This window comes from Haliotis rubra, unplaced genomic scaffold, assembly GCF_003918875.1.
Source record: "Haliotis rubra isolate DU_JTF1 unplaced genomic scaffold, ASM391887v1 Scf118, whole genome shotgun sequence".
Lineage (NCBI taxonomy): Eukaryota > Metazoa > Mollusca > Gastropoda > Lepetellida > Haliotidae > Haliotis > Haliotis rubra.
Window position 1 is genome coordinate 1,575,103 of NW_025765092.1, and position 14,640 is coordinate 1,589,742.

A 14,640-nucleotide genomic window follows, 5' to 3' on the forward strand; every position below is an offset into this window, starting at 1 on the left:
CGCTGAAGGGGTCGTTGTCGGCACGGGTACTACAGATGTGCACCCCAGGTACGTTTCTGTATACAGTAATGTACCGTAGCCAAAATCAGAATACAGAAACGTATCTTTGGACGATTCCATTCTGCACTGTGGGGTTTTCTTGATCGGAACTGTCATACTGTTGTATTAGATGCATTTTATATCGTTATATAGAGCATACACAGTAACGAATATTTCACGGTGCACAACGTACACCACTCGCAATCAGCTGAACGGGAACAACTACATACGGTTTCGGTTTTGGGTTGCGGAATATGGACTCGTCCGTCGTTTAGGGAACCGGACCCCGTACGTTTCTGTAGTTTGTCTTTGTTTAGGGTACATGTCTGTATACAGAAACATACCTGGGGTACATACCTGTACCAGGGATACCTGTGCTCCCTGGTAACAAACGACCCCTTCAGCGTCGGTAATAGACTGTACAGACTACGTCGTTAACTGTATTTCGTGTTTCCCTGATCTCTAAAAGTAAAGTGTGCATATATAGAACAGTTAAAAGGATAACACGATCTATCGCTATCATTTGAAAAATATTTCAAGTGTCCGTAATGCTATTAAATATGTGTGCAAGACTTGAATATTTTCTCTGCCTAGCGCTGAGAAACGGTTTTCTGAAGTTTTGTGAATTTAACATCTTCTGATTTCCCAGCAATCAACTGTTTCTCTGTGACATAATGCTGACAGGTGCTGTCAAGACGAGCACCTGCCAAGTCAAGATCATGGACCGGTTAGTGAATCATTACTACTAAGATATTGAATCAAGGGTAACTGTGTATTACCAAGGGCTTTTATAACACAGTACCTCAATTTGTTATTGTAAGCACATTATCAACATGCCTGCAAATGACAAAAACAATGGCTATGCTTCATTTTCTACAGACGTCGTCAAAATTATGTCCCTACAATGACTGGTCCCCACGGGTCAAAGTTCACGCATACAATTTATCTCGGTCCGAAGAACGCCGAGTGCAGTGTTATAAATCTGCAGTACTCGTGCTTGGCAAGCATAACTGGAAACTCGATATTGAGTGTGTGTTGTCCTTGAAACTGGAACAAAGTTCACACACACCTTTCATCGTTTGTATGTTCTAAGTTGCTGTATTTTCGTGAACCAATATCTTCTATCGACGGTTACAAAGTCCAGACAGCGTCATGGAAGCAGACGACAGAAAGATGGGCAAAATCTCCAAACGTGAGGTAAAGGAGCACGGAGAAGTATACGACTATGTTAAGCTGAAACAACTGCCAGAGTTCGGGGATCTCAGCGACAAGGTAAATGATTTACTGAAAAGAACATCATGGATGGAATTGTATGGGATCGACTGGATGGTCCATCTGACAGGTATTGCAGGGATAGCTTTCAGTTTATGGTTGCTGAAATCTGACTCGATATTTACACTTGTTGTTGGAGGGTTGTTAATGGGGTGCTGCCACTCTGTTCTCGCAACAAAGGGAGGCCACCTCTCTGCGCATGGATCAGTTTGTCAGTCGCCTGCTTGGAACAAATTCTGGACTGTGTTTTTTGTCGAGTTTGTTGGTTCGTTTTCATCGGAGGCTGCGATCGATATACACATCAAGTATCACCATCCTCACACAAACATTATCGGACTCGGTGACTCAAGCACATGGAAGATGCCCATGCTCCCCTCGTACATTTACATGTTTGTGGCTCCTATTCTGCTTCCCCTAGCAACACCGTTTGTTGGATTTTCAAACCTTTTTGGTCAATGGATGAAGCTGCTTCGAGCTGTCATTGTCGTTTCGTTAGGCCTTGCCCTCCACTTTTACCTTTTAATGACATTTTCGGGATTTTCTCTGCTTGGCGCAGTAATATGCACATTTGCCAGCCGTGCTACCCTCTCAATTCCATACATCCATGTCAACATTTTCCAGCACATTGGCTTACCTATGTATTCAAACAAAGACAGACCCAAGAGGATTTACCAGATGGCTACAGGGGTGCTGAATCTGAACAGGAACCCGATTCTTGATTATTGTTTTGGGCACGGTATCATCAGCTGCCATGTAGAACATCACCTCTTCCCAAGACTGTCGGACAACATGTGCTTCAAGATCAAACCCCTGGTTTCCAAATTCCTGAAGGAAAGTGGGCTCCCTTACAACGAAGAAACCTACTCGAGCCGACTGAGTCTCTTCATAGACAAGTATGAGGAACTGATGGTGAACGCCCCACCAATCACTCACTTTGTTGGACTTCAGTAACTTACGGGAAAGACATTTGAAAGTGTCGAAATTAGTTGTGAATGTCATCTTTGGGGATTAGTGAACTAAGTGATATATGCTGACCTGATGATTGGTGTCATTTATGGACATCCTATTTTTCTCATTCAATTTATGTTCCTTAATTAGGGTAAAGGTGATTAATTGTTGGTGTATTTGTTGTTATATTGTCCAAGAGTAGGAAGCTAGTATCATTTTTGTGAGCATTTTTGTTCTCCCAAGTTTAAGTCATCTCGTTGTTGTATGGATGCCATATTTGAATAGCACACTGGATTTCTGACGGAATCACACACGAATCCATGTTGGAACAAATCTTTCAGAATGTAGTTATGCGAGGATTTTTTATTGAATTTATGTTCGATATTGATAATAAGTTTGACCTTAAAAAACTGGAGCGGCGTTTCCCACCACCAGTAAATCAGTATTCGATCTAGTCCTGTAATGCACATAGAAGTCAAAAACGTTATTTGATATCTACACTCACCACTGAACAATTATCGTCATTTTCCCACGTTAGTTTTGTAAATATTGCGTTATTAACGTTTGCGGTACCATTTATATTGATTTTTGTGAAACTATGAGAAAATTCGTTTCAGTAGGTGAAAAATCGATTTGTGTTATACTCCGAGGAGTGAATCAAAGCAATGGAAACTGAATTTTCCCATCAAGAAGTTATCGCTATTTCCAATACACGAATCTACATATGTCATACGTATTACTAGTATGTATTATGAATTTCGTGATATGTCTTGGTTATGCATTTTGAAAACAAGTGCTAAATTACAAATCGTATTTTCAGAAAGAAATGACTGCAAGCAATGACTAAACTAAATGTGCCCAATTTTGTTGGATGTCTGTCAACGAGAACTAGTCTCTCATGACCATGTACATCTTTTTTTAGGTATTTTTAAATGTTATGGCTATTTTATGTATTTTCGAATATTTTGATCATCATTGTCGGATAGAAAATTCTCTTTCATTGCCATCACGTGTTTGCGTTAATTAAAACGGGGTGCTTGGCCTTAATTGGTCATTATAGGTCGTTATTGGTCGTTACTGGCCAGTGCAGACATCTAGTTGTGTATGTGTATTAGTTGAGTATGTTTGTACAGTCATAAACGCGGTGTGCATGCAACATTTTAGAAACCCGGTGAGAAAACGGTTTTGAATATTGTATAAGAACTGTGATAATGCAACAGCAATGCAAGCACTTATATTTTGTTATGTAAATTTTTAATTGTGTAGTATTATAGTGAGCATTATGTGTACTATATTTCCGCAGTGCATTATGTTTTTACCGTGCCCGATAATCTTTTGTTATTTATATTTTCCCCGGATACATTCCAGTCCATGCAGTTTGTAAAATAGAAAATAATAAAGCATGTAAACAATTATTCTAAGCAAATATTTAGAAATGATCTTTTTAAGAATTGAAACAAACCAAATGTACCGTTGTCGCCGTTGTACCGAGTTCGAATCCCAGGTTTGCCCCAGTTACCATGTTGTATTTAAGTACATCACCACTATTGTTCGGATTCATCAAAGTGGTTGTACCTCTGACCTGCTCTACAGTGCGTTGTTTCCCAAACGAAGTCGACAACTGGTGATATGACTGAAATAATTATCAAAACAGTGTTATACCAAAATCACTCCCTCACCAATCAATCCAATAGGTTTGTAACTGGGATAGAACCAGAAGTAAGCAATGCATGTATTCTTGAAGACGACAGACATCCCATGAAAGAGATTAACACAACAGTACAAGGAATGAGGATGATATTAAATGGATGATATTTTATGATATATCACGACTAACCCTGTCTACAAATGATGTCTTATTTCTTGTATTGCTGTTCATTTTAAGTTGGTTGTATTTAGATTTTCTACTGAAGTATTTTTTTTTATAACTGATGCTTACCAAAATTAAAGATTTTGTGCGTCATAAAGACTGTTTTAAGTTTCTTCTCGTTATCAGGATGTGTTTTTCTCCCATCAGATTGACGCTGGGCATCATTCTAAACTCAAGTGTTCACAAATTGCATCACTTCACAGAAGGTGTCTCATCTACACATATTCACGTAACATCAACAGGAACTACCATGTACACTCTCGACTCACCATCTAAACACATGACGTACCATCGTCCCTCACGACTTGCCATTTATAGGCACGGTTTACCATCCAAACTCGCTAATTACAGTCCAACACACGTGATTTACAACTGAACACATGATGTACCATGTGCCTAACTATTCAAATCGCGAATTACAGTCCACACATGTGACTTACAACCTTAACGCATGGCGTTCCATCATCCGAACCATTCCAATCGCGAATTACAGTCCACAAAATCTAAACACACACACACACTTTTACCATGTACACACATGGCTTACTACGAACACATTTGCCATCGACCTGCCATTCGACTAGAAGCGACAAAATCCTTTCCACATCCATAAGAAATCTCTGATAAAAGCAGCCTCCACTGTACAGTTCTGATTATATCATGAGCATGGATTTGTTTGTGCGATATGATGACAGCATGTGTCCCGACCTGCCCGACCGGTGGCACCCGTCTGAACATATGCTAAGTCTCGTCAATTTTCACCTGAAATAATTCGGGAATTGGGAATTGCATTGGACATCATTTGTGTCACTGATGCATCAAAGACCAAGTGGTTAAAGTGTTTGCTCGTCTCGACGAAGATCTTGGCTCGATTCCCCACATGGAAACATTATATGAAGCCAATTTCTGGTGTATCCCACCGTGATATTGCTGGGGTGTTGGAATAAGCGGCGTAAATTCACACCCACAATCAATAAGAATCATTTCTGACTAAACGCCCGGATGGTGGAATTTACAGAAGTCGCTGTACGAGCAATTATCTTGACCTCGACGTCAAACCTACCTGACTAGATCGATGCCCATGCTGTTGATCACTGCATTGTCTGGTCCAATTATTTACAGACCGCCGCCATATAGCTGAATATTGCCGAGTGCGGCGTTAAACAACAAACAAACAAACTTAAGACTTCATTTTACGTTTCTGTTGCAAGTATGCTAAGCCAAAGGACTAAAGGTATATCATGTGTAGAAACAACTTAGGCCTCCTTTCACAAAGTACTAGGGTCATTAAGGTAACCTTAGTGCAATGTTAAAGAATGGGAGTTCAGTCTAACCCTAGGAAAGGTTGCTTCGTGAAAGGAGTCCCTGGCCCATAGCTATAAGTGATATTGTACAATGTAATGTCTGTCACAGAGTGTCTCACAGTCCCAGAGCCATAGCATTTTCCTTTTCACCATTTCCTTTGTACAATACAGAAGCCCAGCAAGTCTAGGTTTTCCTCACGTTACTGGAGCTCCTTTTCAAATTAAATCGAATTATTTGTTCCTTTAAAAATTATATAATATATATTCAGAGACTAAGCGTTAGTCTACGTCTGACAATATGACGGTTCAAATGATGAGGTCAAAATCAGTGATAACATCAGTCCCTCGGCTGGTTGTACCTTGACCTGGAATGAACAGTTCATAAACTGATATATACAAGGGCTGTAAGATCAAATGTACCAGTGAGTACATGGCAACCGATGGATACAATTCATCAGATAAGTACATGAGTAAATATTGACACAATATACGTAACTAGATCGTGTCTGGCTTCACAACGCAGTGTCTCAAGATGCTATAGCAATGTATACACACTACTAAACATGCACGGGCATTAACGACACGCTTTGTTGACGAAAGAAACGACTATGCTATCTAGCAATAAATGCTTCTAATTTAATGCCATTTATGCAGTGTTTTATTAACCCACTTTATAGTGCATGTCACTTGCGAACGTGTTCGCAATCTAAATTTACAACTTTTCCTTCAATACATGGTCGCTGTTATTTCCACATTCCTTACAAAATGGTAATTTGACAACCTGACAGAAAGGCATGCGGTAGTCTAACGCCTAGACTCTGGAAAATAAGATCATAACAAAAATGACATATAAAATGAAAAGGAGCCCCAGTGAGCATGGAGATTCAGAACCTGTGGAAATCTAGACTTGCTTCCTTTAGGGCATTTGATTTGCAGAAATGGTTGGGCGGAAGAGAAAACAATGCAATTTTTGGAATCAAGTGATTGACCGGTGTCCACCGTCCAGCATTGGACATCTTCGAAACTACTGGAGCATTACAGATAAAACTTCACATATTATCTGGTGCTCAGAACTGATGACAGCTCATTTGTTCAAGGTTAGAATTATTTTTACTAGGCCCGTCACGATTACTATATGTAACAACTTTCTTATTACTCAGCAAGTACCGAAATTTGGCTTTTCTTAGTTGTGGGACTCAACATGGATGTTGGAATCAACAGAGATTGTCCTTGTTTTGACCTTTGCGTCTCTATTTGCAATTTAATTCCTTTAAAATGCATATTTGACCCAGTAAACAAATAAAGATGAAACTTCACATGCTTGTTAATGTCTGTGCTGAAACCCCACTTTCTCAAATTGTTCGTATGTGCTTTTCAATATGGCCGCCACAGCAGCCACATTTATTTAATGATCACGCTTGGAAACTTTAAATAGATCGAGTGAAAAATAATTGCCGTGCTTGTGGCTTGTCGGATTGTGGTACGATTTCGCCACTAGCATATAAATCATGATGACGGACAATGTCGTGTCTGCACCGAGATAAATTCTCGTGGGTTGATAACCCACTTATCTGGGTATCTCGACACTGCCGGCCAGCCAGTGTCTGCCTGTGATTAGACTGTATTCCTTTAACGACTGAAGTTCTTTGGTCAATACATAGGTCAATGCGATATTCATGCTCAACACCCTGGTTACTGCTTGAAATATATATTGATTGTGGACTGAAGAAGGCCTTTCGTTCTTTGAGGAACATTATTATTCAAATTGTTTGAGTTGATCGATAGTTTACTGCTTTAAGGGTCGAGTGCTGTTATTTTCAATTTGATACTAATATTTGTAACCACGCGGCAAGATGGCTGATTACAGGCACTGGGAAAATGGTTGATTGACAAATTACACGGCATGTCTGTATGTTGTAGAGTCTCTCTGTGTTGAGTGTAACGCCATGTTGGTCATCATGTGGGAAGAAAGCCCGAAGTCACGCCAGTCCAGAGTGAGTGAGTGCGTGCGTGCGTGCGTGCGTGCGTGAGTGGGTGGATATCACGGGACACCAGTTTTCAGTATTCTCATGTGAGTGAGTGACGTGAGTGCAAAAGTGTGCGTGCGTGCGTGCGGAGTGGGTGGGTTTTAGTATTCCAGCAATATCACGGGACTTCAGAAATGGGCTTCACACATTGTACTCATGTGGGGAATCGAACCCGGGTCACTTGAACTTTCATTGCTTGGTGAAACCCACACTTGGTCAATGAAGAGTGTGATTTCAGAATGAGTGAGTGATTTCAGGGTGAGTGAGCGAGCTTTGAGTGTAACGCCATGTTGGTCATCATGTGGGAAGAAAGCCCGAAGTCACGCCAGTCCAGAGTGAGTGAGTGAGTGAGTGAGTGCGTGCGTGCGTGCGTGCGTGAGTGAGTGAGTTTTAGTATTCCAGCAATATCACGGGACACCAGAAATGGGCTTCACACATTGTACTCATGTGTAGTTCATGAGTGAGTGGGTTTTAGTATTCCAGCAATATCACGGGACTTCAGAAATGGGCTTCACACATTGTATTCATGTGGGGAATCAAACCCGGGTCACTGGAACTTTCACTGCTTAGTGAAACCCACACTTTGTCAATGGAGAGTGTGATTTCAGAGTGAGTGAGTGATTTCAGAGTTAGTGAGTGAGTGAGCTTTGAACATCATATTGGTTAACTAGCTGTGTATCAACTTGATGTGGGATGAAAACCCGAAATGATGCTCCGCGGAGTTTACTGGTTTGATGAAACCCAGTAGCACGTGAGTGCTTGTTAAACGGAAAGAGCGGTTCCATGGTCCTTGGGAATAAATGCACATAAGGGAATATGTCGATAAAATATTTATAGTATAGCAACTCTTGCACCTTGCTGAGAGAAATTGTATGGGCTCAAACATTGCCTTTTTGCTTGGACAATACCAGAATAACACACATGGCAGTAAAGTTGTGTATGGCACGTGAAATTTTAGCATAAGCAATCACTACATGGGAAATGCAGTTTAAAAGGGTTGAAATGTTGTTAGAGGGAAGGAAATGCTCTCAAAGCGGCATTCATATCTTGGCTTTATATCGGGGCAGCCTGCAAGTCAGATCTGTTCCGGTGCCTGTCTGTGTCTAACAGCCCGTGTATCGATCTACACCGTTCCGGTTGGTGCTTGCCGTACGATTAACATGGCATCACCCCGCTGTGGGGGAATATTCTTGCCATGGGCGTTGTTCACGGTGTCCTCACAGATTGACAGTCACGCAATCGTTTCTAACATTACAACGACGGTCGTAGGACAACATGGTTTCCGTTTGACACACAGACTCATCGACAATAACCAGCATAACAAAAGCTACATAATGTGACATCAATGCTATCATCCACCTTAATCATATCCCCTTCACCCACCCCTGCCATCTTGACCCGTGAAGATCCGAGCTAGAATTACCTCTTCAGCAATTCGTGCTTGTCGTAAGAGACGCCTAACGGGATCGGGTGGTGCGGCTCGCTGACTTGGTTGACACATGTCATCGTATCCCAGTTGCAAAGATGGATGCTTATGATATTGATCACTGGATCGTCTGGTTCAGACTCGATTATTTACAGACTGCCGCCATATTGCTGAGTGCGGCGTTAAATAAACAAATAAAGGTTGTTTTAAAGCGTCTAAGATATAGGTGGTTAAGTTTTGGGAGGTTACCAACAAAACCTTTTCATCTCCCCCTCGTCCTCCCATCCACCTCATCTACCCCAAGGGTCGGTGGGGTAGCCTAATGGTTAAAGCGTTGGCTCGTCACGCCGAAGACCCGGGTTCGAATCCCCACATGGGTACAATGTGTAAAGCCCATTTCTGGTGTCCCCCGCCGTGATGTTGCTGGAATATTACTAAAAGCGGCGTAAAACCAAACTCAGTCAGTCAGTCAGTCATCTACCCCAATGCCCGCGCCTGATACACGTGACCCTATTCATCAGTAGGCCCCGTGTTGTGGCCGGGAACTTTATGTATGATGACAGTGTATTAGTACTTGTGTGAATGTTGTTTGATGCCGCTAGACAAGGAAAACAAATGACTTGTGCATCTAATCATTGTTCCCATGAGATACCCTCAGTCGCAGAGCCCAACCACCCACCCATTTTCAGCAAGAGGTACTGAAGACCAGTTCTACCCCGGATTCCCCTAAGACTCATTCAAGATTAACCAGGTTTCACTATAGAAAGGAGCGGTGGGGTAGCCTAGTGGTTAAAGCGTTCGCTCGTCACGCCGAAGACCCGGGTTTGATTCCCAACATGGGTACAATGTGTGATATTGCTAAAAGCGGCGTAAGAAAACCTCACTCACTCACTACAGAAAGATTGCATGTAGCATTAAGCATGCCCACTTTAGTAAAAATATATATTCTTCCTTTAACCAATCAGCAGTATTCCGGCTATACTGCGGCAGTGTGTAAATAATTTGGTCTGGAACAGACAATCCAGTGATTAACATAATGAGCATCTATATTCGTAACTGGGATACTATGGCATACATCAACAAGTCAGCAGTGAGTGAGTTTAGTTTTATGCCGCTTTTAGCAATATTCCAGCAATATCACAGCGGGGCACACCTGAAATGGGCTTCACACATTGCACCCATGTGGGGAATCGAACCAGGGTTTTCAGCGTGACGAGCGAACACTTTTACCACTAGGCTACCCCACCGCCCCAAGAAGTCAGCAAGCCCGACCACCCGATACCGCAATTCCAGGACGGCCTTTGTATTGTATGGAAAAGCAATCAATATTAGGAATATTTGCAGCACAGGTTCAAGTCAGCAGGGATAGTTTCAGTCCTCTGATTAGTGCGAGAATCACATGTAGCCGCGCATTGCCATAGCAACAAATGAAAGTCAATATGGAAACAAATTTAACTGCTATTTTCAACTCTTGGGCGTATCACAAACACACTGAAATCTCATCATGTGCACGCGCTGCAGTTATTGGAAGGGGAGGTTTGCCAAGCTCGATTTTATATCAAGCTTTAGAAGTTGGTCGTTGTTTGAGTTTTGGTTATGGAAATATGTTACTCAGTTGTATATTCCATTTACAAGTAAATATGTACACGTGCTACCCTTGTTAGAAAGTTAGACGTGTCGTTATGGAAACCATGCAGTGATTTGCAGTTGTTTGAGTATTAGTTATGGAAATATCTGTTGATCAATTGTACATTCCATTTACAAGTAAATATGTACATGTGCTACCCTTGTCAGAAAGTTAGACGTGTCGTTATGGAAACAAAATATGGTACTTGCTGGTCCCTGCCTGGCGCTCGGCATTAATGGGTACAACAAGGACTGGTCGGCTCGGAGTCAGTATAATGTGTCTGAGTGGGGTATTCATGCTTCACTGCGGCATGGTATCTCAGTGGGCTAGCACTATAAAACCAGCATTAGTCTGGGCTAGTACAAGCACCGCACATACACAAACACGCGCATGCACGTCGTCATATGAGCGAAATATTCTCAAGCACGACGTAAAACCCAGTTTCACCTCACCTCACCGTTATGGAAACCATGCAGTGATTTGAAGTGGTGGGTTGAGCTCACAGAATTTGTTTGTTTGTTGTTCAAGGCCGCACTCAGCAATATTCCAACCAATTGACGGGGTCTGTAAATAATTGATCCAGTGATTGGCATAATCAGCATCGATCTACACAATTGGGATACGATGACGAGCCTGACCACCCGATCGTCATAATCGCCTCTTACCATAAACATGGTTTGCTGAAGACCAATTCTAACCCGAATCTTCACGGGTGAGTTCACGGAAACAGACGAGGACTCCCGTATGCTCACGGTAACATACGACGGGTGGGAGCACGGTATGCTTCATTCGCAATATCTGAACCCATTGTAGCCATGATTATGAAACTTGGTCCAAAGAGTGAGTGAGTGAGTGAGTGAGTGAGTGAGTGAGTGAGTGAGTGAGAGTGAGTGAGTGAGTGAGTGCGTGAGTGAGTGAGTGAGTGAGTGTATTCCAGCAATATCACGGGACACCAGAAATGGGCTTCACACATTGTACTCATGTGGGGAATCGAACCCGGGTCACTTGAACTTTTACTGCTTGGTGAAACCCACACTTGGTCAATGAAGAGTGTGATTTCAGAGTGAGTGAGTGATTTCAGGGTGAGTGAGCGAGCACTGAGTGACGCTAGGCTTGAGTGAGTGAGGGAGAGAGTGGGTTTTCAGTATTCCAGCAATATCACGGGACTCCAGAAATGGGCTTCACACATTGTATTCATGTGGGGAATCAAACCCGGGTCACTTGAACTTTCACTGCTTGGTGAAACCCACACTTTGTCAATGAAGAGTGTGATTTCAGAGTGAGTGAGTGATTTCAGAGTTAGTGAGTGAGTGAGCTTTGAACATCATATTGGTTAACTAGCTGTGTATCAACTTGATGTGGGATGAAAACCCGAAATGATGCTCCGCGGAGTTTACTGGTTTGATGAAACCCAGTAGCACGTGAGTGCTTGTTAAACGGAAAGAGCGGTTCCATGGTCCTTGGGAATAAATGCACATAAGGGCATATGTCGATAAAATATTTATAGTATAGCAACTCTTGCACCTTGCTGAGAGAAATTGTATGGGCTCAAAAATTGCCTTTTTGCTAGGACAATACCAGAATAACACACATGGCAGAAAAGTTGTGTATGGCACGTGAAATTTTAGCATAAGCAATCACTACATGGGAAATGCAGTTTACAAGGGTTGAAATGTTGTTAGAGGGAAGGAAATGCTCTCAAAGAGGCATTCATATCTTGGCTTTATATCGGGGCAGCCTGCAAGTCAGATCTGTTCCGGTGCCTGTCTGTGTCTAACAGCCCGTGTATCGATCTACACCGTTCCGGTTGGTGCTTGCCGTACGATTAACATGGCATCACCCCGCTGTTGGGGAATATTCTTGCCATGGGCGTTGTTCACGGTGTCCTCACAGATTGACAGTCACGCAATCGTTTCTAACATTATAACGACGGTCGTAGGACAACATGGTTTCAATCAATGCTATCATCCACCTCAATCATACCCCCTTCACCCACCTCTGCCATCTTGACCCGTGAAGATCCGAGCTAGAATTACCTCTTCAGCAATTCATGCTTGTCGTAAGAGACGCCTAACGGGATCGGGTGGTGCGGCTCGCTGACTTGGTTGACACATGTCATCGTATCCCAGTTGCAAAGATGGATGCTTATGATATTGATCACTGGATCGTCTGGTTCAGACTCGATTATTTACAGACTGCCGCCATATTGCTGAGTGCGGCGTTAAACAAACAAATAAAGGTTGTTTTAAAGCGTCTAAGATATAGGTGGCTAAGTTTTGGGAGGTTACCAACAAAACCTTCTCATCTCCCCCTCGTCCTCCCATCCACCTCATCTACCCCAACGCCCGCGCCTGATATACGTGACCCTATTCATCAGTAGGCCCCGTGTTGTGGACGAGAACTTCATGTATGATGACAGTGTATTAGTGCTTGAGTGAATGTTGTTTGATGCCGCTAGACAAGGAAAACAAATGACTTGAGCGATCTAATCATTGTTCCCATGAGATGCAATCAGTCGCAGAGCCCGACCATTCACCCATTTTCCTCCACTCTCGCGACAAGCAAGAGTTACTGAAGACCAGTTCTACCCCGGATTCCCCTAAGCCTCATTCCAGATTAACCAGGTTTCACTATAGAAAGGGGCGGTGGGGTAGCCTAGTGGTTAAAGCGTTCGTCCGTCACGCCGAAGACCCGGGTGCGATTCCCAACATGGGTACAATGTGTGATATTGCTGAAAGCGGCGTAAGAAAACCTCACTCACTCACTACAGAAAGATTGCATGTAGCATTAAGCATGCCCACTTTAGTAAAAATATATATTCTTCCTGAGTTTAACCAATCAGCAGTATTCCGGCTATACTGCGGCAGTTTGTAAATAATTTGGTCTGGAACAGACAATCCAGTGATTAACATAATGAGCATCTATATTCGTAACTGGGATACTATGGCGTACATCAACAAGTCAGCAGTGAGTGAGTTTAGTTTTATGCCGCTTTTAGCAATATTCCAGCAATATCACAGCGGGGCACACCTGAAATGGGCTTCACACATTGTACCCATGTGGGGAATCGAACCAGGGTCTTCAGCGTGACGAGCGAACACTTTAACCACTAAGCTACCCCGCCGCCCCAAGAAGTCAGCAAGCCCGACCACCCGATACCGCCATTCCAGGACGGCCTTTGTATTGTATGGAAAAGCAATCAATATTAGGAATATTTGCAGCACAGGTTCAAGTCAGCAGGGATAGTTTCAGTCCTCTGATTAGTGCGAGAATCACATGTAGCCGCGCATTGCCATAGCAACAAATGAAAGTCAATATGGAAACAAATTTAACTGCTATTTTCAACTCTTGGGCGTATTACAAACACACTGAAATCTCATCATGTGCACGCGCTGCAGTTATTGGAAGGGGAGGTTTGCCAAACTCGATTTTATATCAAGCTTTAGAAGTTGGTCGTTGTTTGAGTTTTGGTTATGGAAAATATGTTACTCAGTTGTACATTCCATTTACAAGTAAATATGTACACGTGCTACCCTTGCTAGAAAGTTAGACGTGTCGTTATGGAAACCATGCAGTGATTTGCAGTTGTTTGAGTATTAGTTATGGAAATATCTGTTGATCAATTGTACATTCCATTTACAAGTAAATATGTACATGTGCTACCCTTGTCAGAAAGTTAGACGTGTCGTTATGGAAACAAAATATGGTACTACCGTGGTGTAGTGGTTAGAGCGTCCGCCCGGAGAGCGGAAGGTCGCAGGTTCGATCCCCGACCGCGTCATACCAAAAGACGTTAAAATATGGTACTTGTTGGTCCCTGCCTGGCGCTCGGCATTAATGGGTACAACAAGGACTGGTCGGCTCGGAGTCAGTATAATGTGTCTGAGTGGGGTATTCATGCTTCACTGCGGCATGGTATCTCAGTGGGCTAGCACTATTAAACCAGCATTAGTCTGGGCTAGTACAAGCACCGCACATACACAAACACGCGCATGCACGTCGTCATATGAGCGAAATATTCTCAAGCACGACGTAAAACCCAATTTCACCTCTCCTCACCGTTATGGAAACCATGCAGTGATTTGAAGTGGTGGGTTGAGCTCACAGAATTTGTTTGTTTGTTGTTT

General features: G+C 42.7%; 1 protein-coding gene across 1 annotated transcript; it reads left to right on the top strand.

Annotated features, from left to right (window-relative positions):
• Positions 1–980: 980 nt before the first annotated feature.
• On the top strand, positions 981–4,242 carry LOC124259320 (fatty acid desaturase 6-like). The gene has a single exon (XM_046693440.1). The coding sequence runs from the start codon at positions 1,192–1,194 to the stop codon at positions 2,260–2,262; it is 1,071 nt and encodes a 356-aa protein (XP_046549396.1). The 5' UTR covers positions 981–1,191; the 3' UTR covers positions 2,263–4,242.
• The last annotated feature ends 10,398 nt before the right edge of the window (positions 4,243–14,640 follow it).